The 27,459-nt window shown below is 36.6% G+C and overlaps 1 protein-coding gene across 1 annotated transcript in view; it reads left to right on the top strand.

Moving 5' to 3' along the window:
• Window positions 1–685: 685 nt before the first annotated feature.
• The window catches only part of LOC149254514 (Major facilitator superfamily protein), a 28,751-nt gene continuing 1,977 nt past the window's right edge, over window positions 686–27,459 (top strand). The window contains exon 1 of the mRNA XM_089460192.1: window positions 686–1,089. Coding sequence (XP_089316318.1) covers window positions 849–1,089 — 241 coding nt within the window. The 5' untranslated portion in view covers window positions 686–848. The remainder of the gene's footprint in view (window positions 1,090–27,459) is intronic.

Here is a 27,459-nt window from a genome sequence, read left to right as displayed (position 1 = left end):
AACATATTTCCATAACTTTTTTTATGTCTTTGAACCCATCATGTTCTAAAATGAAATGTTTTTCAGCTTCCACTGATCTAGATGTACAAAATGTATACACTCTTTCTTTCCAAGCTTCTTTCACATAGAAGTTAATGCGAGTTGGTTTTTAATTGAGCAATAAGAACTTTTGACCTCCACCTACGGTTAGCTCCAATGTATTCATTTTGTTGGTGATTACATTTAGAGTTGAATTCTTCAATGTAGTACTTCTTCTTTCTACCCAGCGCTTTTCCCCATACCTTTTTACAAAACTTCTTCATAACAAAATTCTTTAGTTCCTTGCTTTTCATGGAAAAAATCAGCACTTTTCCCCATACCTTTTTACAAAACTTCTTCATAACAAAATGCTTTAGTTCCTTACTTTTCATGGGAAAAATATTGAAATAGATATTTATTTTTACATCACTACATGATAAAACATTAAAATCTAAATAATACGACTGTCACTAAATGTTAAAATGATTCCTATAAAGATTGAAAATAGAGAGATGAGATTAAACCGACTTAATAATGTTTGCCGAGCCAACTCCATAAATATCGTTATAGAAATGTTAAAATCTATTTGAATTATGAGCGCTGGCCCGACAGTTAACGTGTAACACAAGTTATTAGTAACGTGCTTCGCGTACAGAGTTGGAAAACCGAGTCATAACATTTATCGTCCTGTTGTAAAGTGAAACTTTAATAAATGAAGTAATGAGGACGAGGAAGCTCCACGCGTCGGGAACTAAAGGCTTGGATCCTCGGTATTTGAACGGCAGATCGGCACTACAGCAGAGATACAGAGAGATACAGAGGTCGATTCGATGGAGCTCTCAGTGTTCACGGTGCTGGTAGGAGTAGGGTATTGGATTCAGGGTTTTCGATGTTTCCCATGGCTGGCCGTCAATTTCTACTTGATGAACACTCTCAGGGTCGATTCAACCACCCTTCAAATTCTTCAGACATCCGCTACTTTGCCCATGGTCGCCAAACCAATTTACGGCATAATCTCTGATGCGGTCTACATTGCCGGAGCACATCGCCTACCCTATATTATCATTGGAGGTATGTATTTATAAATCGAATGAAATTTAATTCTCTCTCAACCAGATATTATAAAGAAACATACCCGGAAGGTTTGCACTGCAAAATGTGGATCTATTCTGCAAAAAACGCCCAACATTTGCTATTGATCTTGGCTTTTTGTCTCTTACCATGTCCATGAGGTTAGAATTGAACTGACGCAGGTGGCTTGCCTCTTTGTTCACCTAGGCTGTGAATCAATGCCCATAACCAGTTGCTGAAAAGTTAAATCTAGCAAAAGGCCTTTACAGAACTAGGTGCAAGGAATTCTCCAAATCACTTTGCACCTTGGTAGGATCACTCGCCAGGTTTGATTCGCAGTGTCAAGTCATGCCTTGCTCCGTGCCTAAAAGGATAAAAGATAGATCGTCCTATATTCAGACTATTGTTGCTCCTTTCCATTGTTTCCGTTAACTTTAGCTTTGCAGTGCCTAAAAGGGGAAAAGATAAATCGTCCTATTTTCAAACTACTGTTGCTCCTTTCCATTGTTTTCGTTTACTTTAGCTTTGCAGCATGTCTTGGGCCAAGGGGAGTCATCTGTCCCAGCACAGGTGGGACGGTGTTATTTTTTTGACCATGTAACTCTAAAATCAGGCAATTAATAAAATATTACTAGCTTAAATCCATGGTAATTTAGAAATCCATGGTAATTTAGATGAGGAGAGCTGAAATCCTTGAAGGTTCAAACTCCCTTTTTTTTCTCGAACACTTTTGTTTTTTCCATTTTAGGTATAAAATCTCTCTTCTGTTTTGCAAACGTTTTTTTATTTATTTATTCAAATTTATGCACGTTAAAAATGGTTTACATATTGGTTTTTCAAACGCGTTTGTTTGTTTTGTTTTTTTTTCACGGAACTTCAGCTGTAAAATCTCTTTTCAGTTTTTCAAACACTTTTTTAGGGCTATAAATTTTCAGCTGTAAAATCTCTTTTCAGTTTTTCAAACACTTTTTTTGGGTTATAAATTTTATGAAAATGGTTTACATATTGGTTTTCCACACTTTTTTTTTTCAACTTTAGGCGTAAACTTTCTGTTTTTCAAACTCTTTCCTTTTTTCTTTTATTTTCAAATTTAGGCATTTTAAAAATGGTTTACTATTTAGAAAATATAGAGATCAAAGAGCGATTACACACAACACAAAACACACACTTTGATATCTTTATTGATCACAACATTTACACATATATAGGACATAAATCTCTCAACACAAAACACACACTTTGATATCTTTATTGATCACAACATTTACACATATATAGGACATAAATCTCTGACTTCAACACATCTAGATCATAACTACAACTCATACATAGGAAACACCAACTTCTAGATTGATGTTTGGAAACTCTCGATGACAACCCATGACAGCATATGGAAGCATTATTTCCAATAACCTCCCTTAATACTTACACGGAAAACATTGAAAACACATATCACAACAAGAAGGATAATCTATGTTTGACTGGTCTTCATCAGCACTCACATCCACTCTGGGATCTCGCAAACACCGCTCTTTCACCACTACATCTTCAAGCTAGCTCTTTCACCACCACGTCTTCGGGACTTCCATTTAAGCGTAACCACCTCTGACCATCGTTGATGAACTTTGCAAGATCAACAATATTGACACCTCGGCTTGTCGGGGCTTCCGTGATAAGAGTCGTCAAATAATGAACCATCCTATGGACCAACCACCATCTGTCAGAAATTTCACTTTCGACTATTTGTAAGTTGCTAGAATGTGTTCAAAAGTTGATCAAACAACTTGACCTTACTAACACACAAGAATTGATGTTTTGAACACTGGGGCTTCCAGTTTAAGAACCACCAACCCTTTTTATAACCAATAAAAAGACACAAGAATTGATGTTTCAGACATCGAGGCTTCTAGTTTAAGAACCACCAACCCTTTTTATAACCAATAGAAACGCAAACACCAACCGCCAAAACGTACAAAGACAAAATCAATGACTACTCTTTATTGATCTATGCAGATTAGATCAAATATAATAATAACTTTGCATATTGGTGTTTGCCATTAGATCTCCAACTTTTGGATCTTGATCTCTGGATAAACAATACCACAATAATTTATTAGATTAGATCTAGAATGACAAATGCCAATATTCTACTTGCATGTCGCAGTTGTATATCTATTATCTTGCACCATTTGATAATCTCAAGAACCACTATTTAAAACATGTAGAAATTGCTCTTAATTGTAGATCCACACTAGATCAAACCAAATCTATGCTGATCCAACTTCTTCACAAGCAGATCTCCTCTTCTTTTACAAAGATTTGTCGACAATGGAACTTCACACAACAACAGCAATGGATCTTCGCAATTCTCCTTTGCATGCAACTATCCACAATCCACACACAAATCAAATATTCACACAAACAATAGATCAAACACTCTATTAAACTAATCTATGTACAAAGGAGTATCATGGCTAAAATTGCATGATCTCAGCCCCTCTCGTGAGAGAGTCAGGGCTGAACCAACTCTGATACCATGTTAGAAAATAGAGAGAGATCAAAGAGCGATTACACGACACAAAACACACACTCTGATATCTTTATTGGTCACACACATATATAGGACATAAATTTCTGGCTTCCATACATCTAGATACTAACTACAACTCATACATAGGAAACAACAACTTCTAGATTGACGCTTGGGAACTCTCAATGACAACTCATGGCAACACGTGGAAGCGTTACTTCCAAAATTTACATATTGGTTTAAAAATGGTTTATATATTAATCTATAAATGGTTTGGTTTACATATTGATTCCTCTACTCTACGTGCTTGATAAAAATGTGTTTGAGATTTTTTTTAAACAAGAATCATATAAATACATTAACATTATATTATGGAAAAGGCCGGGACTACTATCAATCACTATATTATGCAAAAAGGCTAAGATCACTGTCAATCAACAAGGTACATAGGAGTTGCAAAAAGGCTAACACTACTGTCAAATCAACAAGGTACATAAGAGTTCCAAGAGTCTGTATTATCTATAGCCAGATGCCAATAAAAAGGCTAGAGTCATGACTAGAGGCGATAAAAAGTTAAAAACCAATTGACCGATATGCAAAATACAAAATTCTAACAAAAGACAGTTACAAAATAAATTCTACAGGTGGTCCCTAAGAGTATATACTAACTGGATGGGTGTTTGCTGCCACTGTCTTTTACACCTCCAACTGGCACTGCAATGATTGGATCCTGCACTTTTTCATTCAAATCTGATATATTATCAGGCACTACGACTTCCTTGCCTTGTTTTGCTGCAAGTATTTCCTTGATAACTGAGGGGACAACTGCGCTGCCTTGGGGTCAGTTTATTGATGACGAATCAAAGGGTTTCACAACACTCTTTGCAGTTGTACCTCTTCTGTCTTACCAATATATCCTTGGTGATATCGCAGTGCTCTGTTGCATTTTGTTCATGGTCGTGTAACTACCAAGAGACTGATTTTATGGAGGCCTTGTTGTTTTCTATGTTCTTGTCCTCACAACAAACTAAATTCTCAAATCCTTCCGTGTGCCCATATCAGAGGAGAAGCGAGGGAGGACCAGTCGAAGCATAGGGCATTCGATGGAAAGCTTATAGGGGGGAGGCCGGGAGGATCCTCTCTTAATATTGATCCGATATCACAAAAATTCCAGTGTAAGAGATTCACTAGACGACAGAGGCCTATGGTATCCAAATGAGCAACCAAAAGCCTGAGAGGGATTGCCCATGTTTTCCAATTCAACACTAGAAATGAGAGCCACTTGGATGATGTTTGTGAAAAATACTGCACACGAAGGAGAGGACAAGAAGGGTAGAGGAAACGCTGAATACCTAGAGGGAAGAGATTCTTGAAACCTGTTGGAGTACGAACGCAAAATCTACAAGCGAGGGGTCCAACCACCGCCAAATCCAATGGCAATAACTCGTGCTGGATTTGCTGTTGAATGCAAGATATAGAGCCCAAATTGAAAAACAAGAGATTGCCATCAAAATCCAACTACACCATCATTCTTTTCTTAAGTGTCAGTTTTTGTAACATCAGATGTGTCCTAGCCACGAAATTTGGTGGAGATGTTATAATACATGAGATCTCCAAAACCCAGAAATCATTTATGGAAATTCCACCTAAAGATGGCTTAGTTAGATTATTATCCAGTTTTTAAATATTTCCTAAGTCTAAACTTAGGGAATATGGTTAATTAATCAAAATTAATCAAGGTGCAAATCATCTAGAAACTCACATGGATCGACTCCAAGATGATCCTAGCCATTAATTAAGATTTAATTTTGGTCATTGGTGCTCCAACAATGGATGATAAGAGGAAGTCGATAGGCACTTGGAGAAAACACCCCAGATACACTAGAAGTTTGATTCCTTGGCAGATCAATTTCCAGAGAGCAACAATACTTGTCGGAGAGACATAAATCAAAGCAGAGAGTGAGGGGCAGGGACAGTGAGGTTGGAGGAAGTTTCCCAGATCCAGCGAGTGCATTTGCAGAGAGGCAAAAGTATCGTAGTGAGGTCGACGCAAGGGTTTGTTGAAATTTGGTACCGGAGGACAGGTGGTTCCCTTAGGCTTTGATCTTTGGCCTAGGGAAAAGTGTCCAAAAGAATTTAATTTTTCTCCTAAAGTGATTTTATAATTTTATAAAGTTAAATCTAATTTAAAAGTGACTTTAAGTGATAAAGTTACTAAGTCTAATTTTAAAGTGACTTTTATAAAGTCAATGAAAAATTAGAAAGAAAAAGTGACTTTGGAAATAAATGACTAAGTGGGTCTTTATTAAAGTGGGGTGAATTAAAAAATAAAAAGTGAGATTTAAATGAGCATTTAATCTCAGCCATTGATCTAAATCTATTTTAGCCATTGGATTTAGAGATCACCACTTGGATCACCCAAAAGTCACTTGGATCACCCAAAAGTCATTTGGAGTTATATTAAGGGAGGAAAAGGAGGAAAAGATCACATTCGATTCAATTCTTTCATGAGCAGATTGGGAGAAGGAGAGCAAGAGAGAAAGAGAGATTTTTGAGCAGGGAGGAGAAGGAGACAACAGCTTGGCACACATTCCAAGGCAGCAGTTGAGCAGATTTGTACAATTGATTCAGCACACAGTGAAAGGCAGATTTTGGCATGATTTTCGAGGAGAGGTTTGCACAAAAATCGAGGAGTAGTTTGCTGGTTTTTTTGCACGCAAAACGAGGGCAATATAGCATCATTTAATGCTGAAAGTGGACACGAAAATCGAGGAGACCGTATAGCATTTATTGCTGTCCTGTTTGCTGTGAAGCATGGGAAAAGAGATAAGTTGTAAATTTGCTTGCTGATTTTTTTGCTGAAAATTTCTCACTGTAAAAGGCAATTTTTAGAAATAAAGAAGAGCTCTCAAACTGGTTTTCCCCAAGAGTTGTAGGGGGTTTTTCCAGGGTCACATTGACCAAAAATCTCAGTGTTTAAATGTGTTTTAATGGCTGTTTATTACTGTTGATTTTTATTTCTGCAATTTCCAGCATTCTGTAAAATTTCCAGAATTTGTGTTTTCAGCAATTTTTTTTTTTTTTTTTTTTTTTTTTTTTTTTCTTCAGCTTGTTAAATGTATGGTTATGGGAAAGGGCATTTAACTATATGGGAGAAATAAGGAGAAACTGAAAACCAGGGTGGGAAAACAGAAATTTCTACAGGGTTGTGTAGAAGCCTCTAGATGGTAGTTCGATTTAGCTGGAGAGAAGTCGAGTTTTAGTTCCAGAGGCCGGGAAAGGGTTCCAGAAGGCCGGAGAGACAATTTCTCAGGCAGTGGCAGACATGACGACTACCTGAACAACTAATTCAGGTTGAGCATGGCAGATACTGCGCTAGGGTGACACAAGGCTGCGTAGAGGCAGTTTGGACGGCTCACTTGGAGCTGCAGTTAGAGCTCGAATTTGCCTATGGGGTGAGGAAAATTCTCACTAGAATTTTACTAGTGTTTTCCTCTGTAGGATTTCCAGATTCAACATCCATATTATTGTACTCGGGATTTCTCACTGCTGCTTAATAATAAAACCCTCAGCTGTTGCACCGATTTTCCCAAGTTGGTTTTTTTTTTCCGGGGACAATTGCCAAAAAATAACGGTGTCAATTTTATTGTGTGCGCTAGATTTTCTCAGTGTCCAACATTATTTATTTCCGTAGTATTTTATTTGTGAAGGTTGTAGTGTGATTTATTCAGTATTTGTCGTAGCAAATAAATTGTTAAAATTAATTAAAAATTAGAAGAATAATTTTCAATTGCTGTAATAGGATTTCAGTTTTGAAATTTTCACATGGTACCAGAGCGTCATTGATCAACCGGGAAGCTCGAAAGCGGAAAAAGAATTTCGTTGCTCAGAGGGAGCAGTGAGCCAAAATTCTCGAGGCATCTTGGTACTCAGACAGGCAGACCGAATTGTTGGGTTAACAATTCGATTTTTTAGTTGCAAGGGTGCAAAAAATTTGATTTGCCCAAGAGAGTGATTCCAACAGTTAAAGGGAGCAACTGCAACTCAGATTTTTGTTGAGCAGATTTTTGGTTGGACTTAGAGGGTTTGTGCAGCAGTAGAACCAATGTCGGGTGGAAGAGAAAAACACACACAACAAAGGGCAAATTTCTCTCAGGAACTCTGAGTCTTAGAAGCTCGATTTGTCCTTACAGATTGGCCGTAGTTGTGAGCAAATCTTCTCACTTTAGAAGGAAGTGCGAATAACAAAATAACAACCAAGCATAAAGAAAGAGAGAATTTTTGACAGTTTTCGAGATGGCCATTGTAGGGCTTATAGATTAGGATAGGTTGGGTGGATCATTCAACTATGTTATTTGGAAGGCTAGAATGTCCTTCCTTGTAGATGAATATAGCCTGAAAGCCTACATTGATAATGTAGTGGCAGTTCCTCAGGATGCAGACCAGCTCAAAGAATATAGGAAGGAGATGGCGCGAGCGAAGCGTTCCATCCTAGATGGGCTTCGAGACTATATAGTCTCACATATAGCGGCCAAGGGAACGACCAAAGAAATGTGGGATGCTCTCTCCACGTTGTACTAGGGTACTTCCGAGCAGCGAAATATGTTCCTAGAGGAGAAGTTGAGATGCATTAGGATGTAGAAGGGGGAAGGCATAGACCCTTCCTCACCAGGATTTAGGAGGTCCGAGACCAACTTCCGCTGTTGGGGCAACGCCTCACCCTTCAAAGCTAGTGCGATTGACACTCAACAGTGTATCAGAGGATTGACAAGTCTTTGTCCAAAGTATATTAGGCAGAGACACGCTACCAAGATGGGACATAATGTGGGTCGATTTGCACTAGGAGGAATTGAGCCAAGCTCTGTTGAAGAGCTCCATCAGTGACAACAGTAGTAGCAAACATAAGGTGGTTAAGGAGGAGGAGAATGTGGCCCTAGCATCTAAGGTTCCCAGTCAGGGGCAAGGGGAGCAGAGAAAGAAGGACCTATCAAAGGTCAAGTGCTTTAGATGTGGTGAGCTTGGTCACTACAACACGCAGTGTCCGCTCAAGAAGAAAGGCAAGTCAGAGAAGCAGGTCTAGCAGGCAGCGTCAGCTGAGATCGACAAGCTATCCTCTAGGTTGGAGGAAGACTTCATGGTGATGGCAACCATACTTCCAGGAGTGAGGTGGGGTGACTTGGAGTTGTAGCCCCAGAGAGCTACAAATTCAAGCATGATTTTTGAGGAGTCCACCTCATGGATCATGCCCTAGCTATGGGGTAGTTGATTCAGTCAGCACCAGAGTGACATTTGCATACTAGTAGTAGTCAGATGTTGAGGAGTGCAGTGTAGTGTTGATAGTACAGCAGGTGGCTCAGTGCAGAGTTTGCAACAACGCAGATTCTTCAGTGACAATGCAGATGCTAGTAACAATTTAGTGTTTTGGATGTTTTTTCGTTGCAGTAGTTGCAGCTGTAGCATCAATAGATGAGAGGGAGTTACAGAGCAGATGCATAGTTAGTAGCAGTATAGCAGTGTCAGTAGCAACACAGGTGCAACATCAGAGTTGCGAAGTGGTTGGTGGGCAGTATGGCCAGACATTAGTAGCATGACAGAGGTGATACAAAGACATGGCGTTGTGGTAGGATGTGCAACACTAGAGAGAGAACACAATCCCCGCTAAGAGAAATCTGCACCCACCATCACAAGAAATCTGCTGGTTGTTATTGTATGTATGATCTGGGTTGTACAAGGAATTACATGAAATGTAGGAAAGTAAATGGAACACAAACTGGCTAGAATGGGGTAGCTAGCCATATTTTCATACAGAATGGGGGTAGCTATATTTTCAGCGAAGTTACCAGATCCGGCACAGGGGTGTCCAGGATCTGATCCGAATCCGGATCCGGATTGGATCCTAGACACCCCTGTGCTAGATCCGTTTTGCTGGAAACAGATCCTGCACGGTGGAAACAGATCTAGTGTTGAGGAAATGAATCCCGCAAGGAAATCCGACCTTTCCACGGATTTCAACCTAATTGCAATGCGATTTTTAGATTTTAGGTTTCGTTTGGTGGTTACTTCTATGAAGTGATCCTCGCTTGCATTATTCCACGAGTGTTTCATGCTGCAATATTTTGATTTATTTGTTTCTGTCCACTTGATTGAATTTTCTCTATGAAATTGTGTTCTGTCTCCCCCTGGTGCCTGCTTTGTTCAAATAACATTTGTCCTGTGCTCCAACAGATCTAGTCGTCTGTGCTATGTTGCATGGTGGCCTTGTCATCCATTGATTCAGTTCATCTCCCGTGACGGTGTTGTTAAGGACCTACCATCATCTATAGGACCCCATCATTTATGGTGTTCCATGGTCTTGTATAGGACCTCATCATCTATTCATGATGTAGAGTTGCAATATGCAGAAGAAGAGAATTTAGATCCATTTGAGTATATGTAGTTAAACCTACTGCACATTATCATATTAGTAGAGTGATCATGGATGAGAAACTCATTTTTGTACTTACTATTATCATTTTCGTATGAGGGAGGATGCATCCTTTCAGTGTTTTAGTCTTCATATTTATAATATATCTAATGATTTCAGTTCTAAATGTTGTGATTTATAAATGGATTTAATATTTAATGTTGTGAACTCTAAAAGTGTTATTTAATTTTTTTTCTTTAATTTATTTATTTTGTTTGTCTTGTTTTGTGCTTGATGTATCCTTAAAATTTTAATAATATATATATATATATTTTTTTTGGTTATTTATTTTATAATACTTAACGTATCTTTCCCTAGATCTGTATCCTGGATTTTCAAAAATCAAGTGGACCCAGATCCGGATCCATATCCGAATCCTGGTTCAGAGAGAGAATGGTGGCTATGCACATTCACAAAAAGCCTTATTTTTTAAAAATGGGAAAAAATGGGAAATGTTGTTTTATTAATGGTAAACTCAGAAAGAAGTTCGGCCCACTTTGACACACTTAAGCGAAGAATAGATCGTGAATGACATTGAAGATTGTACTAGGTTTTTAATCAGTCTCATGGCTTAATAGATCCCACCTTAAGATGGATCTTGATAAATTGCGAAGATGCATATTACAATCTACTCTTGGAAATTCAATGTGTTAGCTTTGCTCTACACTACCTGTTACTGCAAATTGATTGAGTTATATTATTTTCTGGCAGAATTTGTTAATTTGTAATTATTACAACAGGTAATGGGGTACTTCAACAATTGCACTGTTAACCAAAAGCACGGTTAACCAAAAGTGACCAAAAGCCTAACAATATGCAGACAGAAATCACTTCGAATATAAAATGGTTTGTAATTTATCTAAAAATAACAGACATTTGTACCAGCTATTAGGGTTTGGCATGAAACAACACTCAGTGAAACTTAGCTCAACAAAGGTCTAGTACATGGCAGTGAGTTTGGCGAGTTGTGAGGCCATATGGCTTCACAAGATGTTCTTAGGATTATTTGGTCTTGAGATGGGGCTTACAATGATCCACTATGACAACCAAAGTTGTATCAAGCTTTTGGAAAATCCAGTGTTTCATAACAGGTCCAAGCACATAGAGATCAATTACCACTTCATCACAGACAGGGTCCAGAGAGTTGCTATGACGTTATAGAACATATCCATAGAGGAGCAAGTGGCAGATATTCTCCCCAACCATCTATGAAGGGGAAGCTTGTGTTTTAAATGGACAACATGGGGGTGATGGAAAATCCCTTGCTAGGAGAGAATGTTGTAGTTTCAGAATGTCTTCTGCATTTTCTGATGTCTTGCATGCAGGAGGAGAAGTCCTTTTTAGGTGAATATTGTGTCCTTCCTAAGTTTAAACTTAGGGAAATACATTGATTAGTTATTTGATTGATGTTGACTTTGGGCTAATATTTTTCTAAGGATAAATAATTAATGATTTAAGTGACTTAGACTAATCTACACCGTTAAAGCTAGGATATATTCCTAGCTCTCAATCACGTTGGAGATTAGGGATTTGGCCTATGGAGAATTATAAAGGCGGCCTAAAGGAGAGGATGAAGACACAATACAAGAAATTCAGAGGGATTTTCTGAAGAATTTGTATTAGTTATAGTGCAGATTTGGTGAGTGACAGATTCACAAGTTGAAGAAACCATAAAAGTGTGCAGCTAGGAATTCAAGCGAGTACAGTTTTTTAGGTGGAGTGCACAGGAAGATGGCTGAGATTTGCTTGAGGGCGAGGCCGAGGTGTGCCGTGAGCTTGGAAAGGTTGAGAGGGTCGAGGCTGAGTTTGTGTGGGGAGGCCAAGAGGGTTGAGGCCGACTGGTTTAGGAGTCGAGCAGCTTTAGGAGGGCTGAACTTGTGAAAGACAGCCAACAAAGTGCAGGATGAATTTCTGGCGGCCAATTTTGCCATGTTCCATTACTGTAATTTTTGTGTATTTTTCGAGGGTCATTTTCTCTCGTATGGGAGTCTGTAATTTCTCTGAGAAAATTTAATGAAGAGAGATTGGAAGGTTTATATAATTGCCGTTCTTGTGTTTTTTTCTGAGTTCTTTTTGGAAATATTTTTCACTGCTATTTGCTGAGTTAAGGTGACTGTTTTTGGTTTGTAGTTTTCAGATTACATTTACTGTTGAAATATTCATTTACTGGGTAAAATAATTTCTGAGGGTAAAATAACTACATGAAACAGTATATCTTAAAAATTAACAAGGAGTAACAACAAAATACTCTTCTCCAAGGAAAAGGACAACATATATGAATATCTAGATCCTTACTCTTCTTCGAGGACAAAATATATCTAGATCCATACTCTTCTCCAAGGAAAAGGACAAAATATTAATTTCCAGTAACTACCTCCTTATCACAGTCAAAGAATGAGTAATAAATAGGAAGTAGATGGTGGCTATGCCACGTCCTATCCACAATCCAAGATGTTTCCTTTAGGAAGGATGCACTCTTTCTTCAAGATGATTTAACCAAGTAAAAGAGGTCCAAGGATCCACATGATCTTACTCAAGAGGAGTGTTCCACTAAAATCATGAATGAGATAATCTAAAATGTTACCATATGCTGAAAATAGCTCAAAATCTGGGACGTCTTCTTCAACAACTCCACCAACTCGTTCTCCAATGAGTAACAAACCTCAAAAAATGTGCCAACTGATAGCTCTCAAGGAATATGAAGGCATGCTAGCATAGAGCTGTGTTCAAAGTTAGTTAATAAGCTCCATGTCCAAGAATAGGAGGACGGTCCGGTCAAATCTACAATAGGTGGAGGCTACACCCCAAAGTATGTGCCATGAAGCAAGTGATGAGGGAGCACTGCACTGGGGTGGTTGGAAACTCATAGTGAGAACCATCACATGCTCAAAATAGAATAAACCCCCAAATTCTTCTCTCCAAGGAAACAAGTGCCTTTTGAGAATGTGTGCCAAGGGTGGTCAGAGTCATTCCCAGATCTAGGGAACTCTCTTCAGTGAGTTAAGGTGTCAACAAATATTACCCAAAATGCAAGGATCTGCTTCCCTATTTGATCTTTAACTGTGTATGTGGTTCATATCTTTGTCTTCAGTCAAAAGTATTAATCCTCGCACACAAATGACAGATCTCAAACCACAACTTCTCAGATTTTGTTTGATAATGAAAAGGTGTGTGCACTTTGCCAACGATCAAATATTCAGAGTGCACCTTCGTATTTGGAATGCTTTGGGAGTGAATGATAGATCTAAGATAAGAGCTCCCGTGGCCAAATATTTTCCAGAATGCCTGCCAGTAATATTTTCCAGAATGCCTGCTAGTAATGTGCCCTGATCGATGGTTTGTTAAGATGCATAAAACAGGTCCTAAAAGACATTTACAGCCCATTAACCACATCCCCTTTTACCACAGTCAAAATAGGCATGGATATTCTTCAAAATCTGTTTGTTGAAGAGGCTGTAACGCTTGTATAAACGTTTGATATTTTATGTAGAATGCTTGGCTGATCAAGATGCTATAATAAGCTTTACAGATCTGGGAAAACTCTTTGCAAAACTCCATTTCTGTTTCCTGTTTGATGAATAAACTGCCCAAATATAAATCTGGAAAAATGTCCTAATCTGTGAGGATGATTTGCTGCTTCTCAGATCAGCCTTAAGTATTGCTTCTACAGTATGCATTGATGAAGTAGATATGATCACAAATCTGTTTTGAGTAGTCATATCGGCACCCAGATCAACAGCTATTCTCGGCAGCAGGCTGGTTTTTAGGGTCAGCCATTCTGCTTTTCAAAAGTCTTATCTACAGCCTTACAGTCGGCACATTGCTTGGACAGAACTTTAAATGTATTTTGAGGATACCAATAACAGAAACAAACCTTATATGCTCAGGAATGATCATATGTGCAGAGTTCTGGGCTGAGTTTGTTCTGTTCCTTAAATAATGTTTTATTACTAAGCACAGGGGCATTTGTTGCTGCCCATATCTTCTTGAAACAGTTCAGTAAGGTAACAATCTGATTAATATGCTTGAATATTCATGGGCTGCTTACTGTGACAAACTCACAGTAAGCAAACTCTCTAAGGAATGGTTCCTTCCAACTTACTTGAGTGTATACCCTTCCTACGGCAATTTAACTCTCCTGGATATAAACTTCCAGAAGTTTATTAAAATCTGCTGCTTAAAACTCTGAAAGTAATTCGTACTGCATACTGCTGAGAAGAATCCCTCAAAATTATCACGCGCTTTGACGGGTAACACAATTCATTCATCAGTTTCTGTGCTTCTGTAGAGTCCACACAACTGAGGATTAAGCCTTCTGGATGCTTCCATCCCAGGCCTCCTTGTTGTCCAGCAATATTTTGTTGCAGGTCACTGTTAATGATCTTGTCTTCTTGGTAGGCATGATAAAATTTTCAAGTAGTTCTTATACCACTCATGTCGGTGCGAAAGCTAAGTTAGTGTTGCTCAAAATTTTGCTTATTCTTTTGTAGAAGAACACTGGCAATAGTATCCTATGATGCAAAAGAGAAAATTTGAGAACCTCTAGTATAATTCAAACTTTCAACGTCTGGTGATGAAGCAATTGCTTCCTTGATATCTTGAAAAGTTATCTTGAAAAGCCTACCTGTGCTTTGCATCCCACTTGATCCCCCAATCTTTCTTCGGTTTGGTAATTTCAGCAAAATTTGGTATGCATCTGCTTATGAAATTGATTTGATGAAAGGTCTGAATTGCTTTGTTTTTGATGGGCAACGGTATGTGCTAAACGTTTACTAAACACTTGCTAGTCTTGTTAAACACTTACTCGTCTTGCTGGATCAATCTTGACATCATATCTTTGGACACAATGTGGCCCAACAACTTTTCTTCATTGACTCCAAATCCTATTTCTTTCTTTATTCACTCCAAATCCTATTTCTTGGAATTGAGATAAATTCGAACATGTGCATTCTTGTCCTCAGAAAATTTTCAGATCATCTTGGTAAATCACAATATTTTACCCATGATATCCTTGAATACATAATCCATATCTCTGTTAAATGTGGACTAGCATTCAACAATCCATAACTCTGAAATGTTGAACTAGCATTCAACAATCCAATCAACATTATAAGGTACATGAATGTTCTCGAAGGGGTTGTAGATGCATCCTTACGCCAATGTTCCTTCTCTTCAAGCATTTGATTATACGGTTATACCTTGAAAAACCATCAAGCATAGACATCTAGAGTTATATCTTACAAACCATCAAGCATACACAACTAGAGAGTTATACCTTGATCATCCCTTGATAGATCTAGAGTTAAGATGGATCTATAGTTAATTATAATAATGATATTAGTATAGATCTAGAGTTAAGATGGATCTAGGCTGGTTAATTATAATAATGATATTAGTAAACTTGTGTTAGATCTGGAGTTAAAAATGGATCTAGCTTGTTACTTATAATAATGATATTAATAAAAATATTAAATCTGGAGCTAAAGATGGATCTAGGCTGGTTACTTGTAATAATGATATAAATATAGTTGTATGTAAGTAGGACATTGATTTAAAAATAACTTTTTTAATTATGGGATAAATCTAGTTTAATAGTTAAAAATTTGTATTTCTTCTTAACAGGGTGTTTTAAATAGTATTATTAAATAATTATATTATATTTATAATAATATTAAATAATATTATTATATTTATAGTTATTTTAAATAATATTATTGATTCTTAATTGCAACTAGAGGCATCTTGTAAACATTTTGACTCCCTCAAAATAAAAATAAAATAACCCTATGTTGGTTTTTGAGATACAAATTTCTTTTAGAGTGAAAAGAGTCCGTACTTAGTAGATCTGGAATTAAGATCAATCTAGGTTGATTATTTTAAATTAATTAAATTTAAATTAAGAATTATAAAAATATTCTATAAATTAAAAATGATTTAAATTTAAATGGGAAAACAAAATTTTACTATTAGGAGAGCATTTAGGATGAAACTGTGTAGAGGATTTTATATCCTGTCCAACGTTTCTGGCTTCCCCACCCATCATTAGTGACTCAGAATTTGAGTGATCACAAACTAGCACTGAGTATTTGTTTTTTTGACAGATTTGGATTTCTTTTTTGGATTTTGGTGCTCGTTGTGGGCTGCGTTGCTCGCCATAGTCTTTCCTGGTGTGGCTTGGAGATTTGTCAACGAAGCTGCTTCTTTGGCTTGTTTTGGCTGATTCTGTCCTGGCATATGCTGTTTCTATGCCAAAATTTTCCTAGGTTTGATATGGAGATTGTCATGATGCTGTTTATTCTGGCCTATGCTGCTTCGATGGGCGGTTTTGGACTTTATATGTGGATCCTTTTTGTTTTTACTCCTGGCGCGTGCCTGGGGTAAAGTTTTTTATGTGTTTCTGGTCTAGAGGAGCTGTTCTTTGTGTAATATTTATATTTCTGATATAAATGAAAATTTGCTATTTTCTGCCTGAAAAAAATAGAAGAAATAACCCATCATTAGGGACTCAAAATTTAAGTGATCACAAACTAACACTATCTATTTATTTATAGAAAAAATATTTAGAATTAGCCCTTAAATAATAATATTAAAAAAATAAACTAGCGGTTAAAGAATGATATTATTAAGATAATAAATAGTCATTAAAAATAAACAAATAAAATAAAAAGAGGAACAAGGGGGAAGAGAATCAGAGGGGATTTTTAAGGATTATATTAAGATTAATTAATTAGATGTTGAGAGTCAAATCAAGATAATTGAAAAATTAAAGGGAATACCAATTAAAATATTTAGCATTTGCTGTTAAATAATAATATTAAAATAATAAACTAGCCGTTAAAGAATAATATTCTTAAGATAATAAATAGTCATTAAAAATAAACAAATCAAATAAAATAGAGGAACAAGGGGGAAGATAATCATAGGGGATTTTTAAGGACTATATTAGGATTAATTAATTAGATGTTGAGAGTCAAATCAAGATAATTGAAAAATTAAAGGGAATACCAATTAAAAATTTACCATTAAAAGAAAACAGTATTTACATAATTAATTAATCAAGTAGGGGTAGAGAATTAAGAGGAAAATGAGGATAATAATAGGATTAAATTAATAGTTAAGAGTCAAGTCAAGAGATTTAAGCAAATTGATTAATTAAAGGGATGCAAATTAAAAGGAAATTGGAGTTAATATTAAAAGGGAATAAGAGAAATTTAGATAGCATAATTAACAAGAGAGAATATAAAAATAGCCAAATCATCAAAGCGGAAACAAGGAAATAATTATAAAATGAAAATGAAAGATTAAAATCTTTATTGTTGGATTAAAAATAAAATGAATAATTGGTTAAATACTTTTAACGAATGATTGAAGGAAAGGGAGCAAGCAGGGAGGGTAAGGTGAGATAAAGAAAGGAGAAGAGAAGAAAAAGGTAAAGATAAGGGGAAAAAAGAAGAGGGGAAGTGATAACTAATGAGTTAGATGGTGGATAACAGGATGCCAAGAATGACTTAATTTATAGTCATCTTCTCGATTAAAGTTTCCAGGGTGCTTCTCTATTTCAAGAGCCTCCCTAATGATTCTCGAGTTGTAAAAAGGAATAGAGGAAAGAATTTTGGTTTGATTAAAACAAATAAGATGCTTTGAATTAAAAGAGTGCTCAACTATGGTAGACTTAGAAAGCTGGAGATGATTGGTGTCAACAATATGCTCTTTAATTCGAGCTTTGAAGGAACGCCCAGTCTGGCCAATGTATGATTTTCCACATGAACAAGGGATTTGGTAAACCTTTGAGTTCAACATGGGGTCAGACTTATCCTTGGCTGACTGGAACAACTTCTTCAATGTTTTTTGAGGTTTAAAAACAATCTTCACGTTTTTTTTTAGTAAGAATTTTGCTAGACATTAGGTGTCCCTTTTATGTAAGGGAGAGAAACTTGACCCTGAGGAGGAGAGGAAGGAGAGCTAATAGATTTGGGTTTAGAGACAACCTTGAAAGCTTTATTAATCTGAGAAGAGGAATAGCCATTAGCTTTGAAGGCTTGGAATACATGGGATTTCTCAAAAGGAAGGAATTAGGGAGCATAAATTTTAAGGGCATGAGAGATAAGGGTTTTAAGAACATCAAATTTTTGGGATGGGTGGTGATGAGAATGAACACGAAGATAATGATTAGTGTGGGTCTTTTTTCTGTAAACTTAATGGGTTAGGGAACCATCAAGAAGACGAGTGACAAGGACATCTACGAATGGTAGAGAGTTATTAGATTCAATTTCCATAGTGAATTGAATATGAGGAGAAATGTTGTTGAGATGGGTGAGAAAGGCATCTAGAGCAGCTCTACCATGTTGCTAAATAACGAAAGTATCATCTACAAACCTAAACCAACATTTAGGCTTTAGATGCCAAGAGTTAAGAGCTTTAGCCTCAAAGTATTCCATAAAGATGTTAGCCACGACAAGAGAAAGAGATGAACCCATTGTTGTACCTTCAGTTTGCTCATAAATTGTTCCTTTGTAAGAGAAGAAAGTGAATGAGAGGCATAATTTAATAGGTGAAGGGTTTCAGATCAATGGCTTCAGAAATAGGGGTTTTATTAAAAAGAGAAACAACGTCAAAGATAACAAGAATGTCATGATCATCAACATGAATATCTTTAGTTTTATGAATGAAATCAAAGGAATTTTTAATGAAACTAGGGGTGGAACCAACAAATTGTTGAAACTTAAAGGCAAGATATCGAATAAGAGAGTGGGTGGGGGCTCCTATGGCACTGATTATGGGTCTAAGAAGGACACCAGGCTTGTGAATTTTTGGTTCGCCATAAATTCTAGGGGTTTGGGGGGTATGGGGAATAAGACGTTGTTGGATGGAGGCATCAATAGAAGAGGCTTTTATAGCTTTAGTAATAGTTTGAGATATGACATTAATGGGGAGTTTTGGAAGGATCTTGTAGTACGAAGAAGAGAGAAGATCAAGCATCTTGGCTTCATAGTCTTTGGAGTTCATAACTACCGATGCATTTCCTTTATCTGCTTTAAGGATGAGAATGTCAAGATTGTCATTGAGGCGTTTAAGGGCTTGGATTTCATCTTTGGATAAATTAGGCTTAGGGGGTTTAGCTTGACGGAGAACCTTGCCACACTCTTGCCGAATTTACTCTGCATTATGGGAAGGAAGGTTTGACACACTAGCTCTATGGAACAAAGAATTTCTTCAATCAAGGTCTTTTTAGGTGCAAGGGCAAAATTGAAACCTTTTTCTAAGAGAAGAAGGGATGAGGAATCAAGTTCAAAGGAGGAAAGATTTACAACAGAGGAGGGTTTGGAGTTTGCATTGGATGAGGGTGAGGGGGGCTTACTCATGCAAAGGGAGAGGAGGAAGAAGAAATCAAGGGCATACTAGAATGAGTTTTAACAATAGGGGTATTGATATGACCTAGATCACTTTGGTTATTAATTAAAGATTTTTCTAATTGACCATTAAATTGGTTATAATTATTATATAAAGAATAATAAGATTTATTAAATGAGGAGAGATTATTATAATGAGAGGAAGAAGAATTGGAATAAGCATTATTGGGATTATACATAAAATGAGAAGATTCATTATCTAATCAGTTTAAGAGCTCAAGGTTGGGGCTTGAGGCTTGAGGTTGCCTAATGCGTAGTTCTGAGAGGATCTACTAGGTGACTGTGTAGTTGAGGGGCCCAAGAGCTCAAGTGAGACCTGGAGTTGCCCAATTCACAGTTTTGGCAAGAGAACAAGCTTGGGAGGTTACGCAGTTGAGGGGTTCAAGGACTCGAGATTGGGGCTTGAGCATTGAGTTTGCACATTGCGCAGTTGTGGAAGGACAGGTGATTGCGCAGTTCAGGAGCCCAAGGTTAAGGCTTGAGGACTAAGACTGTGTAATGCACAATTCATGCTTGGCTGGAGGGAAAGATTAGCAGTTCTAGAGCTCGGGGGTTGGGCTTGACACTGAGATAATGTAATGCGCAGTTTTGGGAGGAAAATACTATGCATTGCACAGTTTCAAGAGACAAGGTTGCTGCTTGAGGACTGGGACTACACAATGCGCAGTTCAGGATGGTTCATTGAGGCTGAGTGGCCCGATCAGAGAGTTTTCCTAGTTTTGACTAAGTGTTGGATTAGTGAGATGAAGCTAAGCAAAAGCAAGACTTGAACATGATCACACACTTAGTTCACTTGACAACAAGACATGTAACGCTCAGAGCACATGAACAACATACTTTCCTCAATGTGAAAACCTTCAACTTACTCCAAGTGTGACACTAAAGATACACTATCCGATGACAGCGACGACACTTGTGTGACAATGCTCGAAACTTTGGAAATGAGTGCGATGCATGTTTACATGATAAGAACAACTCATTAACGCAAAGATGACCCCTGAAACAAATCGAAACTCCACTTTACACGATATGTGACACTTCCCATGCCAAAATACGACATTTGATATATTAAAAGAGAAGCGCGAATGACTGCGATATGTGAATGACAATGAAAACGACACATGCCAGAGCGAAGATAACATGAAAACAACACTAATTAAAGTGAAAACAAGCAAAAGCGACAGTTGAAAACATGAAAACGACACTCGCGAAAGTGAAGTTACGCAAAAGAGATAGTTTGAAAAGCTCATCGAAATAGAAGTACAAACGCATCCAGAAGTGACAGATTGTGAATGACAATGCACACTGACTGTTGACATGAATTGAACTTTGCACAGGCACTGCCTTGATGGATTGTGCTAGCCTTGTTCAAGCTTGTGTGGAGGAATGTGCTCATGAATTCATTACGAACTGAGCATGTGTGAACAGGTGACTTCGACACTTACAATCCAAGAAGGGAGCTCAAAGATTTAACTGAGCATCAACCAACCAACAAGTGACTTATGGAACGACTGATCACGAGATCTGCAGTAGGCTCCAAAATTCAAGTATAGGCTAAATTTTGGAGGGTGTTTGTCGTAACAACAACACATGGCAACACACTAGTAGAACTCCAGGTTCTCTGCCTTGGTCAAATATTTCGTGCAGGGTCTAGTTCCTTGGGGAGTATTGATTCATTGAACTTTGCACAGGCACTGCCTTGATGGATTGTGCTAGCCCTGTTCAAGCTTGTGTGGAGGAATGTGCTCATGAATTCATTACGAACTGAGCATGTGTGAACAGGTGACTTCGACACTTACAATCCAAGAAGGGAGCTCAAAGATTTAACTGAGCATCAACCAACCAACAAGTGACTTATGGAACGATTGATCACGAGATCTGCAGTAGGCTCCAAAATTCAAGTATAGGCTAAATTTTGGAGGGTGTTTGTCGTAGCAACAACACATGGCAACACACTAGTAGAACTCCAGGTTCTCTGCCTTGGTCAAATATTTCGTGCAGGGTCTAGTTCCTTGGGGAGTATTGATTCATTGTTCAGATCACTCTGGTTTCCACACTTATCCCGTGCATAAACATAGTACCCTTTGTCCTTCCTCAGTTGAACACAATCATAAAGCCAACAATATCACAATGTTTCAAATCAAGGAAGGGTGGTTTAGTTTGCGAGCTTTAGATTTTTAGAGTATAGTTATCATCTCTAGTGTTGCTTTGCTGCCAGAAGGCTTGGACAGTACCTCGACGGAGCTTGTTGAGAATTAGATTTTTGTTAAAATGAGAATATATCACATTAACACTAATTTGGTCTTTATTTAAGGATTTACTATTATTAGAAGATTCATTATCTAATTGGTTATTAATATGATCAATATCTTTTTTTGAATTAACAATTAGATTTTTGAGAGTTCTTTCAGTGAAAATCACATAATAGACTTTCAGTCGAGGCGTTTTGAACCAACTAGTGTGGTTCATCTCCAGGACAAGATGAGGAACCAGATCTTGGCATAAAATTAAATAGACAAAGAGAAATGTGTACTAGCTGTAAGAATATAATGCCTAGTTTTGACTAAAGAATTATATATATATATATATATATATTTTAAATAAAGAGACATTTAATATGTGGCTGGAAAAAATGAATAAATACAAATCATTATTACTAATATATTGTTTTAATCAAAGAAGGACCTAATGAAAGGTCAAATAAAACCCAATAAATAAAAAGAATAATAATAAGAAATTGAAAAACCAACTTTAAAAATATAAAATATAAATTAAATAAAAGAAATAATGAGGAAATTATTTTTATGATAACTAATAGTATTATTAACAAAAAGAAATAATGAACCAAATTTAATTTTATTATAAGAATTAAATTAAATTAATTCTTTATAGTAAAAAAAAAGCCTAGTAGAAATAACTCAAAAGGTAAAAAGGTCAATCTTAAAAATTCAAACCATAAATGAAAAAAATGAAATAAAGAGGCCAAATTCAAATAGTCAAACAACAAATTATTAAAAATATTAGAAAGAAATTGGATAAATAATGTAAATAAAAAATAAAAATAACATAAAATAAATAAAAATAAAAGGAAGAAGAATAATGATAAATAAATAAATAGAGGAAAGAAGAGAAAATATTTTTTTTAATTAATAATAGAGCTAATAACTTAACCATCATCTTTATTCAGATTTTTAGGTCTCTTTTCAATTTCCACGACCTCTCTGAACTTACCGTGATGAAAATGGTCAACCTTGCAATGACCTTGCCTTCTTCAATGCAGATGTGATGTTGTCTTTTCCACATGTTCTGCCAAGGTTGAGGAGCGGGACCTTCTATGTTTGATGTCGGTTGCGTGTTCATGAATTCTTTGATTTATTGAGCGGTCTGTTTCACCAATGTACGGAGTCCCATAGGAGCATGGGATGACATAAACACCTTTCCCATCTTTAGGGTCCACAAGGTCCTTTACAGATCTAAGGAAGCTACGAATAGGGTTTAGGGGTCTAAACGTAGAATGAACCTTATGCTTCCTCAGGATCTTAGCAATCTTGTTTGTGGTCCCTTGGATAAATGGAAGATGAACCCTTGAAAACCAATCCTTTTGATCCTTCTTAATTCTGGGACCTTTTTCAGCTTTAAGGAAGGCTTTAAGACACTGGTGCCTACTATACGCATTCTTAATAAAAACATTAAGGAGAAGACTCTTCTCATCAATTAGGTGGTTTTCATCATAAATTCGTAACCCCCGAGTGGCTAAGGTGTTGGGAACACCTAGTTTTTGAGCAGGGAAATGATGGAAATTAACATGAAGATATTGTTTAGTGTGAGTTTTCTTCCGAAAAACCTAATGGGAGAAAGAACCATAATCTCTTTTTGAAATAAAAACAAACTACCATCCATTTCACATTCCATTAACCATAAATGGATTTTTGTTAAATTGAAAATCTATCATATTAACTGTAGATTGGTCTTTATTTAAAGATCTACCTTTATTATAAATGGATTTATCTGGTATATGTTATTAGAACAAGAGTAGGATTTATCTGGAATGGGTAAGTTATTATTAAACGAAGGTAAAGAATTAGAAATATTAACAGCGTAATTTATTTCATGGTCTACTTTAACTGTATTCTAATTTTGCCCTAATCGTCCTCGGTTCCCTCCTCGATACCTCTGCATTGCGAATCAAACCCAAAAAGCTTTTCAATATTATGGTGCAAATTTCTGATTATATGTTTATTTTTCATTCCGAAGCTACAAAATTGTTATGCTCATTACAGAAAAATTCAACTGACCTGTGAATTGAAAAGATGCCTAAACTGATGGATCTGAAGATGCTTGAGAGGGCGCCGCCGCGCCACTGATTTGAGATTCGAAAAGGAATAATTATCAGCTTCAGCTCAATTCCTATAGTAATATATTCTTCAGGTTAATTATCATCTTCAGCTCAATTCCTATAATACATTCTTCAGATTTATATTATTATTTTCTTGACTCGTTAGAGCAGTCCCCATATCCCATGAAACTGGTGCATACGCCTACGTACGTGGTGTAAAAAAATTAAATAGCTATTGCTTGGATCATGGACTGCTGAAGTCGATATATTTCATTTTCTGTGTTTAAGGGGAGAGTAAAAACATGGTGAATAAAAATGGTGGATAGATTTTTGTTATGAATCTGAATTATTGTTACTAGACTTTGTTCTACACTTTCTATTTCTATTTGCATTATTGCTACTAAACTTTGGTCTACACATTCCTTTCTATTTCTATTGGGATGATCTGTGAACTTTGTGCATTTAAACCTAATTTATAGTGCTTTGATCTTAACTTAGGTGTATAAATTATATATATTATAATTTCAAAATTGAATTAGATTAATCATAGTATGGATATAAATTGTTAATTAGATAATTTTTATTTTTATTTTAAATAATATATTATAATTTCAAAATTGAATTAGATTAATCGTAGTATGGATATAAATTGTTAATTAGATTAATTTTAATTTTATTTTAAATAATTTATGTAATGAACATAACATACATTACATAACATTGCTTTACATAACCTTTTACAATATCACTGCCATACTTGGCTGTAGAGCACCTCTAGGTGTAACCCCATTGAGAATTTCAAATTATAGTGCAACCATATTGAAACCTTTTACAATATCACTGCCATACTTGGCTGGCTGTACAGCAACTCTAGGCGTAACCCCATTGAGAATTTCAAATTATAGTGCAACCATATTGAGAGTTTCAAGTTATGATTGCAAATGGGTTGAGGGTTTCAGGAATAGGCTATTGAGAGCCTCAATATTTATTTATTTTCATTTAGAGCTTTAGTTATATATTGTGCAAGAGTAGAGACATGTCTCATTGAATTTTGCTGTATTCAACCTTACATGCGATATACGACACCAAACTTTTCTTATTTGGTGTCTAATGGTTTGGTTTTTATTGATGTACATGAAAGTTAAAATACAGTGTCTACCAGGATATGTCCTGCAAGACTGGGGTGCCCTCCCATGCTTTCCATGTCCCTGGCATGGATGGGTGTGATTGGAAAAGTGTTTTGCCATGCCTCCCATTTTGTGAAACTCAGTGAAACCTTTCACCAATGTGTGGGATCCATTTTGCAAAATGGGGGCTTTCGGTATCCTGAAAAGAGGGACACCTGGACATCTTTCCACGATTTTTTTAAGGTCCAGAAAACCCCAAAATTTATTTAAAAGAACAAAATGTAAAATTATTGTGTAGGGAAAAAGCTGTTGGACAGTGATGAATCACTTTACATGGGATGAATTGTTATGCTAAGTTTTTTTTTTTTTTTTTTTTTCAAATTTTGTAGTCTTCGCCCACATCCCCGTGAATTTCCCTAAAACTTGGGCGTGTCTCCACACACCGTTATAATATGAATGGTTTATGTAGTTTTAGTTGACCACTGCTTCAATCCGGTTTTTCTGCCAGTTCCAGTTCGGTTCACAATCTTGGTAACTGTATTTCTGTTTCGGACTTCTCCCTTGTCTATGTGTGGAGACCTCGTATGGTTAATCTTGTTCCTGCAAAGCAAAGCAAAAGATCAATCTCTCATTTAGCAGAGGGAAATTCCCAAATTCACGTCGTTATGATTTCCCACCCATTTCTCCCTCCATCATACTCGCAATGCAACTCTCTGGATACAATCTGCAATGAGTGCCAAATCCTTTTTGTGAACCATTGAACCTTCGAGCTTGAAAGCACCAGCTACTCCTACAACATTGCAAATGCAAAAGACCTTGTAATGCCTTCCACTGTTCCACATGATCAACACTCTTAGTACATTGATGAACAAGAACCTGCCAAAGAGCATCCACTCGTTGTTTTTACTATCAATTTAGCTGCAAGAACATCTGATACAATTTGTTCATAAGACGGAGATGAAATCAGTAAATACTAAACAACGAAGTAGCGAGGGTGTGCGTACCTTGCACTGGGTGCACATCTGGGTGTATCAATCCTGCACTCGAGCATGGGATGATGTACACCGTCCTCTCAGGGGATGCACCTTGTGTTCCCCAGCAGAATTGGTATATATCTCCTATGGTGCTGCTGTACCCAGTTTGTTATAGGCATGCCTGTAACTATGCGGGACGACTCCCTAGCTGGCATTACTGTTTAGTGACCACAGTCACCTGTGATTTATGTCACAGTAAATGCCATTGGGTACGTTAATTTAAATAATAACTCGAGAATTGAAGTTAGAAAATTGACTCTGAAATTTTGAAAATTAAGTTATTAATGTTAAGCTGGAATTGTTATTGTGTCATTTCATTACCATATTAATATTTTTTAAAGAACTTAACAATTATAAATAGTTTTCAGTTCTGTATTTTTCCATTTTCCACACATATATGCACCCACTACGCACCTAGCTTTCAGAACTGGTGCAACCGCACCCACACTTGCACTTGTACTTACTTGCACCCAAGTACCCTGGTTGCTTTGCTAAATAATAATGGCAAATTTTGTGGTTCGTTTGAGGGAGTAACTATTGGTGTTTTCAGGATTGTGATACAAAGTTGTAAATTGCTCTGGCTCAGGATTAATGGATATTCATAAAAAAGTACTATGGGTGATACGTCACCTTGCCCAAGTTGTGATGCTTTAAAGAATGATTTTTTTGATGTTATTCTTGATCTGTGTTCACATATCTTTGTATATGGGGGTTCTGGTATGTTTTCCATCTAATCGTTATCACATCAACATTATCATTTATTATACATTCGTGGTTCTGCAATTCATATCCAATTCCTAAGAGTTACTTTTTACCGCCAGTTTGGTAGGATTCAGATATGATATAGTTTCATATTGTTCTTTTTTGATAATATTTCAACTTATCCCTAAGAATGCGGTTTTAAGTTCTAGTCTCTGACATCAACCGAATTCTAGGCTCTTTGGGTACAAATTACAACTTAATATGATTGTTCGTCCAACTTAAATCTTGAATTCAAGCTTTAATTTTGGCTTTTTAACAACTTTTACTTGTGAGTGACTGCTTGTGTTTAGTATCCTTTTGAGCTTCTTCAAGCTTTACCCTAGTGTTTACCTATGGATCTTTCTCCGTATTGATTGCTAATTTATTGAAAATGTGGAGCAATTGTAACTTATGTCAACTTCCTTTTTTCCTAAATGACTGCTTGTGTTTAGTATCCTTTTGAGCTTCTTCAAGCTTTACCCTAGTGTTTGCCTATGGATCTTTCTCCGTATTGATTGCTAATTTATTGATGTGGAGCATTTGAAACTTATGTCAACTTCCTTTTTTCCTCAATGACTGCTTTCTTTAGGGTATCTCAGCTGGATGTATTACTTGCGAATAGGTTTTGAGTCTAAACCACGGAACGTTTGTCTAATAAATATGGGACCAACCTCAAACCATCAGAAATTTAATAAAGGCCTGATGTAAGCAATTGTAAGCAATAAACTG

This window comes from Pinus tabuliformis, chromosome 7 (genome assembly GCF_031772625.1).
Source record: "Pinus tabuliformis cultivar Carrire ecotype Pingquan chromosome 7, CPIR1, whole genome shotgun sequence".
NCBI lineage: Eukaryota > Viridiplantae > Streptophyta > Pinopsida > Pinales > Pinaceae > Pinus > Pinus tabuliformis.
The sequence above is the reverse complement of the archived record's forward strand: the minus strand, read 5'-3'. Positions and strand labels throughout refer to the sequence as shown.